The sequence below is a fragment of the Battus philenor genome, unplaced genomic scaffold (genome assembly GCF_028537555.1).
Source record: "Battus philenor isolate CCGP_79_NKW_IND1 unplaced genomic scaffold, ilBatPhil1.0.hap1 SCAF_27, whole genome shotgun sequence".
Taxonomy (NCBI): domain Eukaryota; kingdom Metazoa; phylum Arthropoda; class Insecta; order Lepidoptera; family Papilionidae; genus Battus; species Battus philenor.
In genome coordinates, this window is record NW_027181690.1 from 8,876,388 (window position 1) to 8,899,510 (window position 23,123).

At 31.8% G+C, this 23,123-nt stretch overlaps 3 protein-coding genes across 3 annotated transcripts; 1 reads left to right on the forward strand and 2 right to left on the reverse strand.

Moving 5' to 3' along the window:
* LOC137925536 (26S proteasome non-ATPase regulatory subunit 9) lies at positions 1 to 3,323 on the forward strand. Its single transcript, XM_068768994.1, has 3 exons — positions 1 to 303; positions 1,018 to 1,244; positions 3,046 to 3,323. Exons 1-3 carry the CDS (start codon positions 93 to 95, stop codon positions 3,262 to 3,264), a joined length of 657 nt encoding a protein of 218 aa, XP_068625095.1. The 5' UTR covers positions 1 to 92; the 3' UTR covers positions 3,265 to 3,323.
* Positions 3,324 to 4,696: 1,373 nt separating this feature from the next.
* LOC137925422 (uncharacterized) lies at positions 4,697 to 7,364 on the reverse strand. The gene is made up of 4 exons (XM_068768856.1): positions 7,131 to 7,364; positions 5,593 to 6,001; positions 5,348 to 5,471; positions 4,697 to 4,968 (listed from the first exon to the last, which is right to left on the reverse strand). Exons 1-4 carry the CDS (start codon positions 7,268 to 7,270, stop codon positions 4,697 to 4,699), a joined length of 945 nt encoding a protein of 314 aa, XP_068624957.1. The 5' UTR covers positions 7,271 to 7,364.
* A 673-nt stretch (positions 7,365 to 8,037) lies between these two features.
* On the reverse strand, positions 8,038 to 14,426 carry LOC137925572 (dual specificity protein phosphatase 23-like). Its single transcript, XM_068769035.1, has 3 exons — positions 13,874 to 14,426; positions 9,154 to 9,277; positions 8,038 to 8,288 (listed from the first exon to the last, which is right to left on the reverse strand). Exons 1-3 carry the CDS (start codon positions 14,282 to 14,284, stop codon positions 8,140 to 8,142), a joined length of 684 nt encoding a protein of 227 aa, XP_068625136.1. The 5' UTR covers positions 14,285 to 14,426; the 3' UTR covers positions 8,038 to 8,139.
* Positions 14,427 to 23,123: the final 8,697 nt, after the last annotated feature.

Sequence of the window (23,123 nt, forward strand, 5' to 3'; positions counted from 1 at the left end):
AATACATTGAAAAATATTTTAAAAAATAATTGCATCAAAAGAAAGTAATTGAGCATAAATACGCCACAGTACAAATTAAAAGAATATATAAAATGGTTGGATATAACATGGATGGCGCGGCGAGAGATCGTGTATTAAAACTTATGGAGGAGAAAGATAGAATTGAGAGTGAAATACGGGATCAAACAGCAATCCTCGAAAGTAATAATGTGGGCATGCACGATTCCCTGGTAGACGGTGAAGGGTTCCCACGCAACGATATTGATGTTTACAAAGTAAGACATGCCAGGCATCGTATTATATGTGAGTTGACTGTAGTTATACTGAATGACTAAGCAACCTTTACTTATTAACATGTACGTCTATTTTAACAAATTTGTGTTTTGTTCGCCCCTAATTTATTCTAATACTTCTTTACTATGGTTTATTTTTAGCCAGGCACACCTATTCACAATACTGTATTTGTCGATTATATTTTTCATTTGGGTTCAATCATCATAATTATTTAATGCTCTTTTTGAAAAGCTTTGAAAGTGGATAAAAATTAAAAATTCTGTAAGTCATAAATAAGTCTGGGTATTAACTATATTTCAAACACCACAAAGGTTCCTAGAAACATTTTAAGCTACAGACTATATTTAACTTTGGATATAGCTATTTGTATATTATATTCAAGAATTATCAAAAAGGTAATCAAGTAAATGTTAATCTGTCCAATTTACGCCTATGGACATATCTTTCCGAACTCCCTGGGTGATATGTGGGTCAGATCTGCCCGAAATAAAGTATGCTACATTATATCAAATCACCTTAAAATACAATTTAAAATTGCTTGCTCTGGGTGTACTAAGACCACAGAATCATAAACAATATTTCATTAATAATTTTAAAAAAAATTGTTCCCGACACTCAGGCACCATGTTGTGGCAAACAAAGGATATGTAATGTCCATTAATATAGTATATATATACTTTGAGATGTCTACACATTATATCATTATACTGTTGAATTCATTAGGTCTGCAAAATGACCACAAGTTACTCATGAGAAAGATTGAGGAAGGCTTAGAAGAAGTACATTCGAATTTTCGTGGTTCAAATAGTAGCCAGGTACCGACACAGAGCCCCTGTTCTGCTCCATATGCCAATGGCCATGGCATAGACCATTCACATGAAAACAGAAATGAAACCCAATGCTTTGCTATTATTGGTTTTGTCCGTGATGGCTCCCCAGCTGATCTTGCCGTAAGTACACTTTTTAATATATTGGAAACAATACAAACAATTCCAGTTCATAAATTTGTTGATGCCTGCTCCATTTTAGGTCATATTTCATGAGTGCAAGTAGTATATTTATAGAAACTAGTTAAAGGCTCGAAGGAAAAACCATCAATGATAGAGGGAGGACATGTGATGCCCCCTTGGACCAACTGTGAGGTCATCAGACCAACAGAACCCACATGCTATGCTAGTGTCAAAGGGGTTTTTCCAAACATACTTAACATTGCGCTAGACAAAGGCATCCATGAGGTATCAGTTATTCACAAGCTTATATTTAACCACCAACCTGCCATACTTTGCCAGAGTGCTGCTACGCCATGCACAGTAACTGAAACCGCTACTAATTGACATAATATCTAAAAATCTCATTACAAATGTCCACTCATTAAATTTTATTAATTCTGAAAGCAAACCTCATCAACAAATGCCATTTGGGCAGCAGTGAGAATAAAAAGAAATACCTAGAAGTGTCAGCAAATTAGAAATATAGCTGGCTGTCTCTTCAAAAGACTGAACACAGAGACTCATTAAAAATAGTGTAAATTGTGACTTGTAACTTATTGACACATAGCCCTAATTTTATGCAGGTATTTGAACAAAAAAAAATTGATGACTCCTGTCTCAAATTAAAAAGTTTAATTAACAACAACAAAATATGCGGATGTTTTTCACTATAGAACTGAGAATTTCTCAATCATAGCTGATATGTTCAATTGTAATATTCTGTCATTTTGGCCTTTGGTTTAAAAGAATAATTCTTATTTCTTCTCTTCTGTGCCTTAGTGATCAAGTGATATTAGAATTTATATTACTAAGATAAGTATAGCCTAATGTTTTATTTAAACAATGCTTAAATGCTTGATTGGGGTTATAGGCAACAGTTTTTTTTATGTTTTTGAAGCAATGGGTCAAAGTACTGGCTTGAAATATTTTGTTTAAATTTTTTTGTCCATTAATTCTTGGTTTCAGCCCATAGACACCCACTACAAGGCATAGGCTTCTTCTCAAAGATATACCATAATTGCTACACTTGGCAAGCAGGTTTGGAGATTGCAGTGTGGTATTATGGAACTAAGACGACATAGTTGCTCATTCTTTGAAAATATATTTGTGAGCAGTGACAATCCCATACAATTAATAGACAAAGTGTAAATTATTTATAAGACTGTATCCTGGGAATCGAACCCTCGATGTATGATTTAGTGCAAGTCTCAGTCATTTACCTCTGGCCTACCACTGCTCTAAAACCGTAACCAAGAACTGTAGGCGGAGACTACTGACCAATTTCTTTAGTTTACCATTCATAGCGAGGGAGGATATACCATTATCGCCACTCTTGGCAGGCAGGTTGGTGATTGCAGTGTAGTGTTATGCTATGCAGAGGATATTGCTGCCCATCCTCTAAAAATTGATACCTCTGTCGCATTGTAAGATACCCATGGAAGGAAATGGGTTGTTAAAAAATGTTCATTTATTATAAGAAGTAAATTATGATATGATTACCATCCAGTCTGACTCAATTACACTAATGTATGTTAAAAGAAGAATGACAGAAGTGACAAATTTGATAGAAACTAAAATTAATTTGTCCACCGCTACATATTATTATTACATAATTATATTCCTTAACTTAATAATAAGCAAGAGTATCATGACTCATTTGAATCCACAATTTATTTTTCACAATCACATATTAATGCATATCTCCATTTATATCATAATCTATTTACTGGAACTGTCTTTAAATAAACATTATTTGTTACAGGGTTTACTAGAAAATGATGAGGTGCTGCAATTCGGTTCTGTCAATAGTAACAATTTCTCAGACATCATGCAAGTGCATGACGTTGTAGCCCACTCAGTGGGACAGAGGGTATCGGTCAGAGTGAAGAGAGGCGAGCAAGTGATCTCACTGACTGTGGTTCCTAGACCATGGTCGCATCCTGGTTTACTTGGCTGCCAGATCACAAGATATACTACGTAATGTCAACACTACTGGATGAAAAAGCTTTGTGAATTTAGTAATAAAATATTTTGTAAATAATGCCCATTTTTTTAATAAAATCATTTCAATCTGCAGTCCTTATTAGTTTATTTTAGTTATTTACTCACCCTATTGTAACGGCAGAATCAAAAAGGGAATGTATTTCTTCCTTTAAGAGCAAATTCGCTTTAGCTGAGATACAATTTAAAGCTTCTAATGTGTATAATAAATAAAAAATATATAGGATGATTGGGTATAAAAGTGTTCACTTTAATCAATGGTTTCAGAAATAACAATTTAGTGTTAATATAGTGAGAAACAGCGCTTTCCTGTATTATTTAAAATACCATTACTGGAAGTTGGCTTTAATTGTACGTCGTAAAATTTAGAATCAATTTTATAAACTATTTGTAATTACAAAGTTGATAGCTTATAACTCATTATTTATGTGAAATAATAGTTTTTCGGATCGGAATTTTAAAATGAATGTATCGGAATTCGTTCTCGAAAAAAAAAGAACATTTTTTTAGTTAATTATACAGAAAAAATGGTTAGGTTGTTTTGATTTAATGATTCAGCAATGAATAAAAGTTTACTATCTTGAAATCCGGTGGTATGTAATATGTTTATTGTTAAACAACTGTTTTAACATTGTCGACAAATATTAAATTAAGTATATGCTGATACAAAATGTGTGAAGTAAAATAATGTTACTTAACTGAAACGCAAAAAACCGAAGCACCGGAAGCTTCTCCAGTGAATTAAACCATTCATAGTTCTAAACGCATGGATAGCTCTTCCTGTGTTGTTTTACGAAATTGAAGTGACATTTCCAAAACCAAAATGGTGGCCATTAACACGATATTTAAAATATTTGTACGCGACAATTTAAGAGTAAAGTATACAATAATTTTATGTTCATTTCTTATATTAATATACACTTACCTATGTATAATAGTAATTTTATTCTTTACGTAATAAAATCTGACATCAAAAAATGTCATTATTATATAGTCAATACAATAAATAAAAAATATTATTCGGAATTTTGCTGCGAGATCAAGTAAATGAGGAGATCTATAGAAGAACCAAAGTCACCGACGCAGCACGAAGAATTGCTCGTTTGAATTGGCAGTGGCTGGCACGTCGCTCGTGCCGGAAGGTTCTCGAGTGACGACCACGTGCCGGTGTACGTCCCGCTAGATAGACTGACTTCAGTTAAGATAACGGGAAGTCGCTGGATGTTGCAGGGCAAGACATCGTGGCGATCTTTCGAGGAGTCCTCTGACTTGCATTGGGCGTCTATCGGCTGAAAAGAAGAATACAATAAAAAAATAAAAAATTACATAACTTTTATTACAGTACAACAATTTATTTAAATATAATTTAAATAATTCACTAAAATATTCTAATAAATAAATAATTTTGACAGTTAAAAGTAGATTTTATGATTAATAACCATGGCTTTTGATTTCGGTCGATGTCTTTCTATAATTTCCTCTACGCTCGGTTTTTCCATATCAAAGTCGACCGTTTCTTCGTCAACTTGTACTTCCTCGTCTTCGTCGGGGTACGTGTATTTCATGGCGCAGTCAAAGTAAACTTTATCGTCCACTAATCGATAATCAGGTCTTGTAACAGTCCCTCTGACGCAGTCGTAGTAGTGGCAAGCGACCTTCTCCTGTCCGTAAGTTTCACAGGATCCTAAAATATAAAATCGATTAGTTAAAAACTAACGCCGATGTCAACTAAAGTCAAGTTAACCTAAACAACATTAACTAAGAGAACGTTATCAATTGGTTAATATTAAATTAGTAATTATTGTAATTTACAGCGTGTAGTAATATAATGTTTGTAAATAAAATTTGAATTTAAATATAATATCTCTCTGTATATCTTTTTTATTTATATTATAGAACCTACGCGAATAACATTCGGGATAACTGATATTTTTTGGGCAAATACTGTGGTATTACGCAGCATTTTGTCATTTAAAACTACCATGAACTAAATTAACGGTCAAACGAAGTTTTGCAAAATTTAAATTTAAAATTGATTAAATTTAGAATCACATGTAAATTACCAGGTCTCTGCACTCGTACTGTTAAAACAGCTCGTTCCGGCCCCATGTTCTTAAAGTGCACGAGGTAACACGCCAGCATGGTGCCCGTCCTGCCTATTCCTTGTCGGCAATGAACGCCGATTACCTGGAAATAAAATTATTACATCAGATAAATCCAAACATTAGACAGTTTACTCAATCAAATTTTTTAATTTCATATATTCAAATCGTTGTAATAACTAATTATTATAATTTTATTTATTTACCTCTCCTTTCATTTCGGCTCTTTCGCATATTTCAATAAACTTTATCACCTGTTTCAAGGTTGGAGTACCAAACTCCTCAATACCGATCATCGTCCATTTTAATTTTCCATTAAAATCGTGAACAGGCGGCAACTTTTCTGGCGACAGTGTAATCAGATGATTAATTCCAGATTCCACTAAGTAATTCAAATTCTCTATTGTCTTTGGACATCCCATAGCAGCAACTTTCTTTTCAATGAACCAGGAGAAGTTGTACGGCGGGTACGATTCATATTCTGTCTTCTGTTCTTCAGGCTTAGAATCTTCTTTCTTCTCTTTCATCTCTTTAGGACTTTCATCGGCATATTTGTAGAATAGTTTGGCAAGCTTTACGTTTGTTCTGTTTGGCGCGGAGCTCATTATGCTTGCCCTTGAAATAACATGATCAGGTAAGATTTATTTCACGTAATTTACTTCAATAAAGTTAACATAAATGGTTAAATAGTTCAAGTCAATTAGTAATCTTATTTGTTGCTTGAACCTTTTTAATTAATTCCTATTAATTATTTAAAATAAAGAACAAGTCTGAACTAAAGTTAGCAGTGCCTTTATTTAGTTATAAATATTCAAAATTACACGTTTATTAATGAAAATATTTTTTACAAATTTTAAATATAAATGAAAGTCTTAACTTACATGATAATTTATGAAAAGTGTGACGAATTTAACCCATTAAAACTAAACGGAAATAAACATTGTCCATGAAACAAAGCACATAAATTAAAAAGTCGTCTTCCGCTATTTAATGTGATATAAACAGAACAGTGTCTCAAATATTGTGGTTAATTATTTTCGTTCCCGCCATCTTTGCGTCACGTCATTGGAATAATGCCAGGAACATTGGCCAACATCTTTGGCATCGACAGATTCGTGTCACATTTATTTCCATGTGTTTAGTTTTAAATACATTACGCTAATAATTCATTACTAAATATGTAAATCTACAATTAATTGATACTTCATACTTACGATTTTATTTTGGTCGAATGATTAAAATAAATGTTTCCTTTGAAGTAGTAATATTAAAACACAGTTTTTTACTTTTCTCATAGACTACTTTCAAAATTTAGCAGTTCCCGGTGGACCACCAACAGCTGTGTCTTACTTACTACGGAAGTTTGCTAAAGAAATGAGTAACTTTCGTTTGGCATTCGTGTATATAACGCTAAAGAATCAAACAAGTTTATACAAGTCCGAAAAAGCGTTGCGGACGATGGTGGCGCTTTGCATGCAATTTATGTGAATGTTTTTAGCAAGTGTTTACAAATAACAGTCGCTGTATCTTAAATCATTTACTTACATTGATAAATGAAGTCAAGCTAGTTTTACAACATATTGACATCCTGATAACTTTAAAATAAATCGTGGATTATGGTAAATGTTACTATGCCACCAAAGATAAGTCGTTTTAACTATAGGTTTACCCTAATCTTAAAAAAACATCGAGCAGGCTTTTGTCTATTTTAAACAATATTTATAAGGTTTGTTTAGCGACTAACCAAATATATCCTTTTGGAGGTGTTTGCTGCACACAAATGAACAATGACAAGGAAATAAGGCACTTTTCTGTTTTGTTTATACATGACGTCTTGAAAACAATACATTCAAATGACAGAGATTTAGAGCGGCTCCCCGCCATTACCGGTTAACGGCATAGTATTGGAATTCCCAAGACATTTTCCTGTCAGCCGGGCGCAAGAGGAAAATCGAGAAAATAACATGTTATAAAATACGGAGCGTATCCGTCTATACGTTGCTGTATTAAGCATCTGATTAAAAATGTGTACATAAATGTAATTTTGATATGTCAAATACAAACTATTAAAAATAGGATCCATCAAAATTCTCCCCGGGGATATAACTAATAATAAATAAAATTTTCATGGCGATTAAATGCATGGTTTTGGAATCTGTCGATTACAAACAGACAGATACATTCATTTTTATGTATAGAGATATATTAAAATTTGCAAATACATATAATTCCTCTAATTTTTTTACTATAATAGGGAGAATGTTTATTTGTTACCATGTGTCCTATTTCCAGAACTAATTAAAAACAAAGTGTTTTTTCCTTATGCTTTAATTTTTTTTTTAAATTATGGGATTTATCGTGGTTAATTAAAGTTATATTTGTAGAAGATGTCGGCCTATTTTTCAAGAGAAAGATGTATTGACAAAGAGTGTACCCTGCAATATGAATTTAAAACATTATATTAGGTTATAAACAAAAATTTGAATTCCAAAACAGCTTTACCCAAGAAGTAATTTTTTTTTTACAAATTTGCCCCCAGCAAACGGAATGTATCAGAAATAGATACACAACAATACAATGTACATTGACCAATAAGACATTGGTTTTTAAGAGAATGTAAATAAAATTCCCCAAAAGTAAAATCTGGTGGGTTTTAAATCATCGATCATATCGTTTTATTAGCATCAGGTACAATTAATGATTATAAAAAAATTACAAATAAATCACAATAGAAAATGTAATCACAGATTGTGTTATATTATCCTTTTTGTGCTTTCTTTGGCTGCTTCGATAAATTCCTCCATGACTTCGCCGCTTACGCCAAAGCGAAGCGGATTATCTTCAGTCAGATGTTCAAAATATTTGTCCACAATTTCTTCTTGTTCTGGAAAATCTAGTGAACCTGTAGAAAAGATTTATTTGTTAGAATCTACACTAAAACATCTGAAAAAAAACATTATGGAAACACCCAGCACAGGGTCGCCAATGACCAGTTTTTAAGTTCACGGACCCTTCCGCTCGGTAAACTTAGTTCAGATAAAGGTGTAAAAACCCCGTACTAACAATGACCAGTATTAGGCTGCGCACATCCGGCGACTTCGCTTAGAAACTTACAATTATTGACAGTTAACCTAAACGAAACTAAATGTCATCATTCCTGAGTTCTATTCTGTGAAAATTAATATACATTAACGTGCTAAGAACAGGATCTATATATGTAATTGAAGTTGGGTATTTCTAATATATTACGTTTCTGCAGCTTAATAAAACTTGGGGCTCACGATAATGAAGTTAGATTTTTTTAACTACAAACGAGATTAAAAGGTAAAATAGCATCATAAATCAATTTTGAATAAGAAATCGGTTATATGTATTATGTTAGGCAGAATTTTTTGTGTTTGGTAAGAGTTTTATTAATTTGAGTATAAGTAAACTGACTATGAAGAAGTAATTAATTTAAATTTAAATATATTTGAATAAAGTCGCTTTTTATTTTAAATATTAACATATAACTACGATTGTCTGAATATCTCTTTTTACTGAGTGTATATACAATAAAAAGTTAAAATGAAATGAGTAGATCAGAATATAATAAATATTTTTTTAAAAGGAAAAGCAATAACTCCCCTCCACACACCATGATTAAAAATATACACATAAATATTTTTTAAATCAGACAAAAAAACACGGTTAGCTGTATTAATAACATACATTCAAATCCCAATGTTTTTGTTTGTCTGTGACGTATTTTAACTTTTTTTAATTACCTGGCCTCATCATGCGGATGACGTTGCAAGCCTGGTCGGGTAAGAAGCGGTGGAAGTGCACCAGATAACAGGCCAGCATCACACCACATCGGCTACGTCCTTGACGACAATGGAGACCCATAACCTGGTAGAGTTAAAAATTATTACACATCCTCGAAAACTATACTGCAACCATTTTTATTTATTTATTGTAGTTAAATTTTATTATTTATTTTAATATTTCTTAGTTGTAAATATTATGAAAATATAAAAAAAGATATCTATAAAAATTTAATGATATATTAGGCAACCTGTCATTTAAGCCGACACATCATAAAATGCCGTCATATTGTGCAATTGTGACACTGATCTTGCACAATATGGCGGCGATTTCAAGCATAGGAACAGTGCTTATGTTATTTTGATGATATTCTCTTTTCATGATGTACCAAAATAGTATTTATTCATAAAGATCTTTAGCTTTCTCTTTTTTTGCTCTTAAATTAAACCGTTATGTTAATATAGTTAAATAATAATAAAATATTTAATTGTCATAAATTATTACAATTTCGTAAATTAACATGTTTTACTTAAGGTAGAATTAATCCGGGCTATCGAAGTAAAAAAAAATATGATGTGCAAAGAAAATTGTAAAATATCATAGTTCTTTTAAACAAAATAAATATCTCTTGGCAGGAAGCAAATGAAAAACGATTTACATTCCGATTAAAAAAAGATGGGGCGATAGCGTACCAGGGTGAATCTAAAAGTTCTTAGAAGTGCATATATATGAAACCTTTTGGGATCAAGTTCGATATTCAAAGTAAAGAGTGTCTATCACACTATATTTATGCAGACTGTCACTTGTTTTTGTCAGTTCGTTCGCATGTAATAAATTTTTTTGTGCAACGAGTTGCTAAAAAGTCAAAATTATGGATAAAAGTGAGTTAGGTGCGGTGATAAAATATCTCAGTTTGAAAAAAATGTCTACGAAGGAAATTTTTTTGGACATTCAGCAGACATTAGGGGGTGATGCTGTACCTTATTCTACGGTTGCGTACTGGGTGGCTGAATTTAAAAGAGGTAGATCACGCTGTAAAGATGACCCGCGTTCTGGGCGGCCTTCAACCTCCGTTACAGAAGAAAATGTCAAAAAGGTTGAGAATCTGGTTTTGGAAGACAGAAGAATGACTATAAAACATATAGCTGAGATCCTAAAGATATCTTTTGGTAGCGTTCAATCCATTTTAATTGATTCACTGGGGTTCAAAAAAGTGTCTGCAAGATGGGTGCCACGAATGTTAACCGACGAAAACAAAAAGCGACGTTTGGAAATTTCCAAGCGTAATCTCGAAATGTTCCAGCGTGATTCGGATAATTTTTGCCGTCGTCTTGTCACCATGGATGAAACGTGGGTCCACCATTTTGATCCTGAAACTAAAAGACAAAGCATGTCTTGGAAACGACCATCCTCTCCATCCATTAAGAAATTTCGAGTTGCTCCTACCGCTGGCAAAGTTATGGCCTCTGTGTTCTGGGATAGTGAAGGAATCCTTTTTATTGATTACATGCCAAAAGGCCAGACGATTACTGGACCCTATTATGCAAATTTAATCCCGAAAGTGCGTGAAGCGATTAAAGAAAAACGTCGTGGAAAACTGTCGTTGGGCGTGTTGTTCCTTCAAGATAACGCTCCTGCTCATCGATCGGAAGTTGCGCTCAACGCAATCCGCTGTGCTGGCTTCAATCTCCTTGACCACCCACCATATTCTCCGGACTTAGCCCCAAGTGATTTTCACTTATTTCCAAAATTAAAAGAGGAAATTCGAGGAACAAAATTTCACGATAATGACGCGGTTATAGCTGCCGTAGAGGACTATTTCGAGAGTCAAGAAAATAATTGTTTTTCACAAGGAATAAGGAAGTTAGAAACGCGTTATTCTAAATGCATTGCATTGGAGTGAGATTATGTAGAAAAATAAAATATTATTATTTAAATCTTTGCATTTTTTAATATTGATTCCAAGAATTTTTTGATTCACCCTCGTATGTTAATCATACGTGTGAATGTTTAAAGATCGTTGCACATTGTTCCTTGCCATTTACTGTATATTTATTGATATTGCAATGTAATGTGTATTAGATTGTAAAATTTTAAATCTGTAAAAATAAGAAATAATAGCTAAATGAGATGCTCAGAGCAAACTGGAGAACGGCTTTATCCATTCGTCCAAAAAATCGGAAAAACAGCCAATTTCAAAGGAAAGAGAAGAAATTTGTGATAATTTCAATAACTAATAATACTTCAGTTGTTAAGCCTTTAACAACTATCAAAAATTTAAAAAAACAGTCTGCACGGTTGATATAAAAAATTGTATAGAACATTACAATGAAAATATTTTATTAATAAGGTTTAGAAATATAAACCTTATTTGTGTTAGTATTATTATCTATAAAACTTATAAATATTGTTTATTAGCATGGCACTAATTTATTAAGGTGTATTTAAAATAAATAAATAAAAAAAATAATGAAGTCAATTCCGCCCATAGACGCCCACTGCCAGGCATAGGCCTCCTCTTATGATATATCAAAATCGCCACGCTTGGTAGACGGGTTAGGGATTGCAATATGATATTATGGTACGTAGAGAACGCTGTTGTCCATACTATGGAAATTTGTTTGTGAGCAGTGACAATCCTATATAATTGAAGCATAAAGTGTGAATTGTATATGATTGCATCCCGTGACCTACAATCGCAATTCCGAGTCCCCTATCACTAAGCTATCTCTGCTCCACTAAAAAAAATGGTTACTTGGAAATACGTGTTATTTATTTAATCAGCTAATAAATAAATTAATTAAAATCTGTTTATGAAACTTTTCATATATTCGCTTAGCTGTGTGTGTGTGCGTATTTGGTATATTTATGGCAATATACATATATAATTCATCAATCAAATAGCCAGCTTCTTATAGTGTTGATAATTTTGTTAAAATTAGAATGGCATGAATCTTTTGATCGAACTAAAAATGGTATGAATAATAAAGACAGTTTCGAGCATGTCCAAATTTAAAATGCTTATTTTAATTCTCTATATTGATTTAAAAAAATTCTAATGTTTGGATAATTTTAGTAATAGTTTTTGTGGTGCAGCTATTTTTCGTAATAAATAACAAACATGACTTCATTGCTCTAATTTTAACAAAAACGCTATTTTTTGTGACACTGTTGCGCTAATATCAAAATTGCGGGAAATTATAATAATATACAGACTTTATTACCGGATGGAAAGCAGCCGAAGTCGTACATAGCCTGGGCGGACATGTTATGGAGTGACCACAAGGGCCTTCGAGTGGGAACCTCGGTTGGGCTGCCATTCAGAACATGGTTAGCATTCCAACTTAAAGGCGGCCAAAAGAGCCGAATCTCGATTTGCCCGATTTTTATTGCCTGGATACATTACTAGCACTAGATTTCTTCAGGAAGTAAGGCTTGTTGTTGACTGGTTGCGAATTATTTTATATTTAGCTTGTTTGTTCATATTTTGTGTTTCAAAATTTTAATTACTACATACAGTGGCGTACCTAGAACTTTTGCCGCCCGGGGCGATCTCCAGTTTGCCGCCCTTTCTATTATATGTCAATCAAATAGTGGTTTTTGATTTAAAAAAATTTTGATATATCACTTCAAAGTAATCATATAAACTTTTCAAAAGAAATGACATTTTTAAACTGACATCAAAAAATTTTAGTTAGGAAAAATTGCCGAACAAAGTCGTAAAGATCCTTTTACGAATTCAACTAATTTTAATGAATACAATAAAATAAAATTATTATCTTGTTCTTGAATTAGAATCCAAAATTTACACTAAAATGCATTTATGCACACCGAGGAATAATATTCGAAATCATAAAGTTAATAATAATTTATATAAATCAAATATTAAACTTATAATAATCATTTATTATTCAAGAAAGAAAATAAATTTGAAATGAAAAAGTTGCTTTTTACAACTATAAGTAAATATAAAAAATGCCGCCCCAAGGTAAGTGCCGCCCGGTGCGGACCGCACCCACCGCCCCCCCCCCTAGGTACGCCACTGACTACATATCTTTACGGTCAAGGATTTTCGTTACTATAAAGCAAAACCGACTTCGTTTCTTCATTGTAAAATACACATTATTTTATAACACACAGTGTAATACAGATAATACATGGCTTAACGGAAATACTAGACATCTATGAATAGTTGCCGAGATATATATACACTGGAATCGCATGGATGGAGCCCGCTACACGTGTATTCTGATTTTGCACAATAAAAACACAAATAAAATAAATAAAAACTTGGTTAGTAATATTAATAATAATTATACTAATATCCGTTAGGACAAGTACTCAGTTTTAGTAATATTAATTTTAATTTAAATTAAAAAAATTGCACAGTTTTTATAATTTATTCTGTAATATTATCTAACGATTTTGACTTTTAAAAATATGCTAAAAATTATGAAACGACATAGCAAAGATATAGAGTAATAAAAATTATTCTCTACATATGTAAAGCTTTGATTACACGGCCACACCATGTTAAAATCTACTTTTATTATATTGATATTGTCACAAGAAGCTATATAAAATGTACGTTATTAAATTAAAATTGTATTCATTTTCTGTCCCACTAAAAAATACAAAAGATAAGAGTGTCAGAATAAAATCTCAATATATAATACTAACCTCGCCATTTTTATCAGCTCTCTTGCAAACATCAATAAACTTTTTGATCTGCTCTATAGTAGGTAATTCGAATTCTTCTATAGGTATTTCTGACCACCTCAATCTGGCTATATCATCCACGGGTGGTTTCTTTCCCGCTGTCAGTGTGACCAGGTTTGTGATTCCTTGATTGACAAGGAATTGAAGATTTTCCTTATTTCTAGGGAAAGCCATTGCCGCAAGCTTTTTTGGTATTACCCATGAGAATTTAAGTGGTGGATATGCGTCAACTTCTATTTCGGGGAAAGGATTTTCTGGTATAATAACTGTCAAATCATTTCTTATTTCTTTTTTCGCACCGGCTAAATGTCTATCTTCTTGCTCTGTTATGCTTTCCATTCTTGTGTATACGTGATAAGTTTCGTCGCCCATGTTGCTTGATCACTTGTTATTAAAAAAAAATTGAATATTCAATCAATATTTTAAGTTTACAAATGTCAATACAATATTTTTACAACGACACAATTACGTTTCAACACTTTCGCTGGTGGCTATTGACTGACGATACAATATGCGACGTGAACTTGGCACCGAAATCTATATTCTGGAGAAGGTGTAATATTTATTTCTGGAGACCTAGACCTTGGTTCTATCTGCCAATGTATTTACTCGAGTTATTCTAAAATGTTTCTTATTCTGTAGCAATACGGCACACGCATATTTATTCTGTGTACAAGTGGGTTGTATAATCTGTAACACGTTTATTGCAGAAAGCGACAGGTGGTACTAAAACATTGGATTTTGGCGCGTAATTCAGTCTGTGAGAATTAACTTTGAATGATCTTTGATATTTTGTTGACGTAAAAAAAAACTTATAATATTTCATTTCACATTAATTTTGCTGTCGCGTTACAAACTATGTGTTATTTGTCGGGACTTATTGGCATGATTTCTTAACGAGTTCTTCGTTAATAGGTTGTTATGTTGATGTCTGAACAGTTTTTCTTGTTGTCTTATAATGGTAATTTTCTTCGCATTTATTTATGTTTTACTTTAAAAAGAACATTGTTTATATTGCACACGAAGAAATGGCTTTACTGTGAGTTTGTGCTGGCAAATATTTTCAGAAAGTTGCGATGGTCAACCACTAGATTATAACTATTGTGCAACAAAACCTGACAATTAGTTGTTCAGATTTATATTACATAGTATATTATTATTCGATACATTCGGTTAATGTTCGATATATAGATGACAGAGCTTAAAATTAGGGCATTGTGTGCACGAATTTTTCAGAATGAGTCAGTTAAAGTAAAATGTCACACATGACACACGCAAAAGATGCTAAATGGAAAATAATTCTCATAATCATTTCAGCTATATGTCGTCCACTACTGGATATAGGCCTCACCCATAGGACGCATTGGAAGCGGCTTCCATCTAAGATCTTCAGACAAAAAGTTTTTTTTAATTTTGTGGATGGACTTCCTATGTTGCACTTTACATTCTGCAATCTTCACACCAGAATCCTAAGTCCCCAGAGGCCATAAGTTCAGCGCGACATGTGGCCTGATCACTGCCACTCCAACCTGTATATAACTATTAATAATTATTACAGACAGTTTCTGTCATTGGTTTTCATCGTATTGACTTAAAATAGCTTGTCTTTCGCCACTTGCCAAGGTAGAGTTTCGAAGTCATTGGTCGCCTATAAGCACAACGTAAAAATAGACAAGTGCGTTTCATTTTGAAACAGATCTATTTATTCATTACCAATTTGTTAACGTCCTCTGGCTGTAACATTAAAATATGTATTGAGCGGTAATAAATCAATGTGATAATGCTTGCGACTGTTCATTGTCTGTTGAATTGCGATACAGGTAGTTCGAGCAGAAAATTTGCTTGTATTGGCTATTAAAATTACAAGTATTTTGTTTTATATTTCATTTTAACAGATTGTACAATTGCCTTTCATTGGGTCCACGTTAACGTTATTGACCTAACCTTGTCTCTATCGATTCTTACTATCGGATATTTTTTGAATTTATGTATTATTGTTGCTATAAGATTTAAACTCAAGATCACCCAAAAAGCAGGAAAGTTATACTCGTTATCCACTGCAGTGGAAAAAATAATGATGGAGGCCGCTTTTAAACAGTCCTATTGGAACTGACATGATGGATTTGAATTTCGAACTCAGATTTGAATTCGGTCGCTAAAGGTAAAATGATCGCTGCTATTATGTTTGGGTAAATTATTACTGTAAATAGTATCTGCGTATATAAACTATATAGATCATAATTTATAAGACGGCTCAAGATCACGCAGAGAGCAATGGAGAGAGCTTCGCCGGAAATATCGCTGCTAGATCCACAGAACCAAGGTTACCGACGTAGCTCGAAGAATTGCTCGTCTAAGTGGCAGTGACCAGGGCACATCGCTTGTCCAAATGATGGTCGTTGAAGTCTAGGATCTTCAGTGACGACCACAAGCCCGTAAACGCGACGTGTGAGGCCCATACTAGGTAAACCGACAACATAGTCAAGGTTTCGGGAAGTCGACGGATGCGATCAGTGCAAGACCAGTCATCGTGATCTTTGAAGGATGCCTATACTTTGCAGTGGGAGTCTATCGACTGAAAAGAAGAAATGAATTCTATGAAGCTGTAAAGTCAAAGAATAATTGATAAACATACAGTAATGGGACAACACAGAAAAACGACATAATGTATTGGCGAAAATCTTGTAGACTTTCACCGAAAAAAAGTCACTTCAATAAGAATATACTTTATTACATTGGAACACAAGTGTAACACTATAACTAGAGGGTAAATACATACGCTATCCGTTCCGGCCAACGATCTCGTCTTCAAAAAAATTGAGCCAATCCACTACAATTGACAGAACGAGTTCATTCACCTTTAACACGTAAGAACCTATTCACACTCGCTACCGGAGATTTAATTAAATAAAAAAAGACAGCGGCGTCTTTAGATGCATACATGTGAATAGGATCTAAAGGCAACTTGTGAATAACCAACAATTAAGTACGTTTCCGTAAATAAATGACAAAAAAAATGTATACACAATAGATATACTGTCGATTACAATGATTGTAGATAAATAATACTTGTGTAAATACTGATCACGCGAAAACGTTTCGTGTGAATGTACCATTATGTATGATACAAAATATTAATAAAAAAGGAATGATTTAAACATGTTTTAAAAGTTTACAATAACAAAATTACATTCAACGCTCAATAATGAATTTTAAATTTTAATTTTAAAACCCAATTGGACACTTGCCTTCTCTATAAATAAGAAGCAGTCTGTTATTAATTTTATAATGCGTAGATCTTCTATGGTACTCTTTGCAGGTTTGTGGTCTCCATTCCAGAGCTTGAGGATTTAAGAGGCCTTCACATGAATTTATAATTTGTAACATTTGCAAGCAATTGAAAACCTGTGTACGCAAGATATAATAACATAATTTGTCAATCGACAAATATAACAAAACACTAATAAATAATCATTACGTACATAAAAGAATTATGTCAAAAATAAGTATATTGTTATCACCGGTTACTCTTTAGTGCTCAGTAACAGAGCTATTGAGTGCTAATTGAAGGAGCTCAAGTGCTTTATACACTTAGCGACATGAGAATGATAATTTTAAACATACATCCACATTCAAATTTCATAATAAAGAACGGTCAAGGAGCAATGAAGACACGGAAAGAATCTCGTGCAACTGTTGGTTGTTCGGGTCGAAAGGCTAGGTAAACCGATGACATATTCCTAGATCATACTGGAGATATTTGGGGGAGACCTATGCTAAGATGCATATCATAATATGTGTAATCATATAAGTGTTAAGGCGCGGTACAGCTGTTCCGGTCGCACTGTTATATACACTTGTCGAACCGAATAAAGGTCATTTAAAATGTAGCGCTTGAGTCTCCGTCATTTCAGCTTTAAAACGTTCATTACTGGACATAGGCCATCACCATAGATTTCAAAGTCATATATTACTATATATGTATACATATATGTATGACATATATGTGTACTCCAGATTGCAAATGAATCCAAAGAGCTTAACACACACCTAGTTAAATTATTTAAAACCTTCCGATAATATTAATGGTCATACGCAAAAGAAAAAGATCATAAATTAGATCCAAGAGGTGAACAAACCAATTTCTTGGTTCTCGATCCATGTTTGCAAAGCCAGTAGAAAAGTATGAGGTTGTAAAGCTTGGAGACCACAAAGAAGAAAAGACGCGATCATTGGACAGTCGCAATCGCAATTATCTCGTATAAAGCGTTAACTAAGATATAGTACCCGGCCTTTGATTTGGCACATCAGAAGAGTAATATCAGAGCCAAAATCGGCCATTCGGTTCTATAGAGCTTTGTCTTTATCTCACAATGGTATATCTATGTGTAAAACCGATTTTTTATAAAGATTAAAATTACCAACGTGCCAAATCAAATGCCGGGTACCATAAATGTACATTGTCTCAAAATAAAGTCTCTGGCGCCATATTTAGGTAAATCAAACATGAAGTATAGGCGACAGATGAAATTTAACAAAACCTTTTTGATTTTTAGTTACAGACACGTTTTTATACATATATTACTAAAAATATAATAAGTTTGTGTCTGTAGTTTTGAACAGTACAATTAGGTATTTATTATAGATCAGGAATGAGCAACACAGGGCCCGCGGGGCGCTTGCGGTTCGCCAAGCATTTCTTAAATTAAATTCAATAGGGGGACCGGAAATTAATGTCGCTTTCTCAAGTTAAATTCACACGACTACATTTTTAACAAGTTATTATTTCTAATTAACAATATATTCACCTTCGTTATCAACAATCTTTTGCCATCTAGTATACAAATCACTTGGTTTTCTGTAAAATATGTCGACAGAAAACACTACTTTCCGGTCCCCCTAATATTTTATCGACAAACTCTCATCAATATATTGTTATAAAATTAATTATGATATAATAGTGGTACGTGTTTAAGCAAAAATATTAATAGTAACCACCACTCAAAACTGAGTGATGTACAATTAGAAAACTGTGTCCGTATTCAACATATGCTTGTATCGAAAAAACGTTTCCAAGTTTCACTTAAAAATTTTAAGGTTTTTCCCTGTTTCTTATTTTGCATTAAAATTTGTATATTTATTTATTCTTATGTTTATACAAAAATAAAGTTTTTTCAATTTTTAGTTTGACATTATGTACCACCGCTAAAAAAATTTTAAATTAAATTGGCTATTTGATTAAAAAGGTTGCTCACCCCTGTTATAGATTATTACTATAAAAATCCAATTAAAGAAACATCATTGGTCATTGTGTTGGTTATGATATTTGTAATACCGTGGACTTAGATCTTAAAAATCCATTAGCTTTCATAAAATCACTTTGTAAACTTAAAAAAGATAGAAAAGATTATAAAAGTACAATATATTCCATAGCTCTAATTGATATGTGCCATAGGTAATGCTTAACACTAGGCGATAATTTTAAATTACAGAATCATATTTTAAATACATTTAATACATTAAAAAAATGTTAAATTAAGCTCGAAAAACTAAGTTTAATTTGATCTTAATAATTCTTTAAATATATAAAATTAATTGGTCCAAAAAGAAAATCAGATTTTTAGATGCATATTTACCTAGTGTGAAAGTACATATGTATGTTATATTGAAAAAATCCATTTGAAAGAGACGAAGAAACAATTTTTTTTGCTAAGGACTACAAATTGATTTTTTAATGGTTAGATTACAACACTGTTAATTACTTCACAGATTATAACACACATATAGAATGATATGTTCGCCACAGATTGTTATGTATATCATTAAAAAAAATCATACCCCTGTTCAGTTTTTTTCGCCTGTCATAGGTCTGAGACATTTTATTCGAACAGATAGTATATTTAATTTAAAGTCAATAAGATATCAAATCTATCGTATGTCTATATAAACCCAATAAAGTTCTCTCCATAGTATCTTATCGGTAATAATTTTAGGCAAATATGCATATAATTGTCCCATCTGATGATGATGTAAAAAACATCACCCGTGGTCATGGTGGGAGAAGAGATTGAGAAAATATCACTTCATAGACACAAAGGGAATGTTGTACTATATAAATAAACATTTAGTATATCAAGTCTTTAAAAAAAAGAAACACATTTTGGGGAGAACCACAGAGCATCATGTTGGGTCTTTCTCTTTTTTACAATATTTATAAAACGTAATAAGAGTATATACAAAAACTGGTTTCATATATAAGATATGTTGCCCAAGCAATAGAGATTCCAGGCAACATATCAAAGGAATGCATTGTGTGTAAAATTAAACTTAATTTGTTATTTAAAAATTATATAAAATACGTATTAAAATTGATTTTTTATATTTATTTCGTGATGATTGAATGATTTTTTAAATGAGCACCTTCCGTAGGAAGTGATAATATAACTAATTTTTAGATGAACATTCGGATGAACTAGTTTTGGTCTACTATAGAAACCACCCTTGTAATGCGAATAAAAATGATAAATAAATACTGTAATTTCCCTTATAGCGAGGATTCTAGTGCAACACTTGCATTAAAGGAAATTAAATTCAAATATTGAATTTTAAAACAACACACTTATATAATGTGGAAAAATATGAGAAATTGATTATAGACTGTAGAAACCATTGTTTTATATAGCAGAGCAATATAATGTGGGAAAATTGAAATTTATATCGGGTGCACATATATTAATTTATAAATGTAACAGTGTAGATATATATTATAAAACCGTATTATAGTAAATGGGTAAAGAGAAAGAGCGTATTACTGTAACATCTAACCAATTAGATGATGAATTTGGAATTTTTAGCCCAAAAAATTGGATCCATTTGTCAAATCCATGCTAATAAACAATGTATACGATAATTAAATAATTAATGTGTTCTTATAAACTTAGGTAGTAATGACGAAAATGTCTCAGTATAGCAATACATATAAAGACCACATATAAAGTCATGAAATAATAACTACAAGCTATAACAAAATGGATGGAATACCTCACCTACCTACAACTAATTTATTGTCCAAATCTCTATGAAACAATTGTAATCTACGCTATAGACATACATAGAAAACTAGTGAAAAATAAACATTTCAAACTGTAATACTTTTAGGAATGTTGTATTATAGGAAGTATTTAATATATAACATGATTACAAACTTATCACACCTTTACAACTATAAAAACTTTCTCAACTGCTTCAACAATAATCTATGCGGAGATGTATTTGTGAAAATTAAATTTTAATTAAAGTTTCACTTCAACTAACTTTCTTACCGACTCTTAAATGTAGGCAAAAGTGTTGATTTGTAAAATCACAATGAAATGACGCACTAACATGATATCGTCAGACATTTGGCCGTCAGATACAAGACCGAAGTAAAGCTTGAAGATATTTTATTCATTGCTTTAATTTGCCTGACTTGATGCAAAATATGAATTACATTATTTTGATCCAAACAAGAAATATAGTTAAGTATAGTATGTGTATGTATATACAATGTATATATGTAAATACATAAGAGATTTACACATGCATACTGTACTGATTCATCACAATATATCTGAAACTATAAGGCTTAAGAGACTTGAAATTTTGTATAAACATTTTTTTTGCATGTAAAAAATTATCAAGAATGAATTTTATAAAATGACACAGGAACAGGCAGTACGGACCATATGTGTAATTCATACAACATTATTATAATAAATATATAAATATTTTCAATAACTACTCCATACGACTGTTTGTCACTTCGGTGATGATTTTGGTCGACCAAATGCCTTTCCAAATTTTGTCTGGACACAATAACATTAAGTTAGTAACATTATCCATGTTCAATGTTGTTCAAGTTTCATTTCAAAACTTTACAGCGCTTGTATAAATAAACCACCAAATATTAACTTGTCAATTTCTGATTATGTGATTAATAAAAAATATTAGGAAAAGTTTGATTCCTCTTTTTTTTTAAATAAAGAATTTTTGCTTCTGATCCAACACTCGTAGATTAAATTTTTTTTGCACTACAATCACTATGTTGTAAATTATTGCCATGTTCATATAACAAGTATTACATAAGAATAATTGAGCCAATCATAACATTTTAGGCACATCTGTATTAAACCAGGAACTAAATATTGACTTTTTACCTTGACATAGCTGGAAATATAATTTATATAGCGTTTTTTGCCTTAAACGCTATATCCAATGTTTTTTTTAAGACATTTAACTTATTTGACCATAATCAAAAAGACATCATTTTAAACAGAGATCGGAAATCCAGATACATTCTTACCTAATTTTTTTATAAATGATTATGTATGAGGGTAAAAAGATTTATTGCTGATTTTTTAAAATATTTATGTTAGCCACATGCGGATCTTACCTGTTATTGGAATTGTTTTATATTTTTTTAATTGCTTTGTATATATTCTATTTAAAAGTGTAAAACTATTTGAAATAAAGATATTATGAATTCAAATTTTAAATTAATATCTAGTGTCCGTTTATCATCCTTATTTTACATTCTAGAATTATTTTGATAAGAAAACAACTTTATAATTTTTTATCCAATATTTAGCTAAATATGAAGCAAAACATTCGATCTCTGTATAAATTTATTATTTTTTTCTTTTAAAAACCAACGAGACTTCTATATTTAATGTTTCAAACTATTTCCAAATATGAATTTTTTGACATTGGCAATAGACAACAGAAAATTATATTGCAATATGTCATGGTAAAAAGTTAAATAGTTTTATTGTCTCCTAAATAGTTTGTATAAGACCATTTCATTAAATAATTGATTAATAATTTCTATTTGCTAAAGTTAATCCACATGAGATATATCAATTTACAAAAACCTATATAAAGCGAACGAATATAAATCTTATGTCAATTAAATTATGTTTCTTTTTGAATGACAAATATACTTTGCCATATACTTTAGATAATGTATAAATTTAAAGTCTTACCTAATTTTTTAATATTAAATTTCATTTTAAAAGAATTCCTCTTTGTCAGTATAACAATGACATGTATAACTATAATTTTAATGTATGAATAAATGCTTTATGAAAAAATTCCTAAGCGTATAACATGAAGGTTTCCTTTGTTGTGATATATACAATAAAATAAATCACAGAGTAAACTAATGTGTAAGGCA

Excerpts from the sequence above, each read along its gene's own strand:
- LOC137925536 (XM_068768994.1), top strand. The coding sequence starts at position 93 with ATGGTTGGATATAACATGGATGGCGCGGCGAGAGATCGTGTATTAAAA. Across the intron at positions 304-1,017 it reads TGCCAGGCATCGTATTATAT|GTCTGCAAAATGACCACAAG; the intron begins GTGAGTTGACTG and ends TGAATTCATTAG. Across the intron at positions 1,245-3,045 it reads GCTCCCCAGCTGATCTTGCC|GGTTTACTAGAAAATGATGA; the intron begins GTAAGTACACTT and ends TATTTGTTACAG.
- LOC137925422 (XM_068768856.1), bottom strand. The coding sequence starts at position 7,270 with ATGGCGGGGAGCCGCTCTAAATCTCTGTCATTTGAATGTATTGTTTTC. Across the intron at positions 6,002-7,130 it reads CCTCCAAAAGGATATATTTG|GGCAAGCATAATGAGCTCCG; the intron begins GTTAGTCGCTAA and ends TGTTATTTCAAG. Across the intron at positions 5,472-5,592 it reads GAGCCGAAATGAAAGGAGAG|GTAATCGGCGTTCATTGCCG; the intron begins GTAAATAAATAA and ends TTTTATTTCCAG.
- LOC137925572 (XM_068769035.1), bottom strand. The coding sequence starts at position 14,284 with ATGGGCGACGAAACTTATCACGTATACACAAGAATGGAAAGCATAACA. Across the intron at positions 9,278-13,873 it reads GAGCTGATAAAAATGGCGAG|GTTATGGGTCTCCATTGTCG; the intron begins GTTAGTATTATA and ends TAACTCTACCAG. Across the intron at positions 8,289-9,153 it reads CATCCGCATGATGAGGCCAG|GTTCACTAGATTTTCCAGAA; the intron begins GTAATTAAAAAA and ends TCTTTTCTACAG.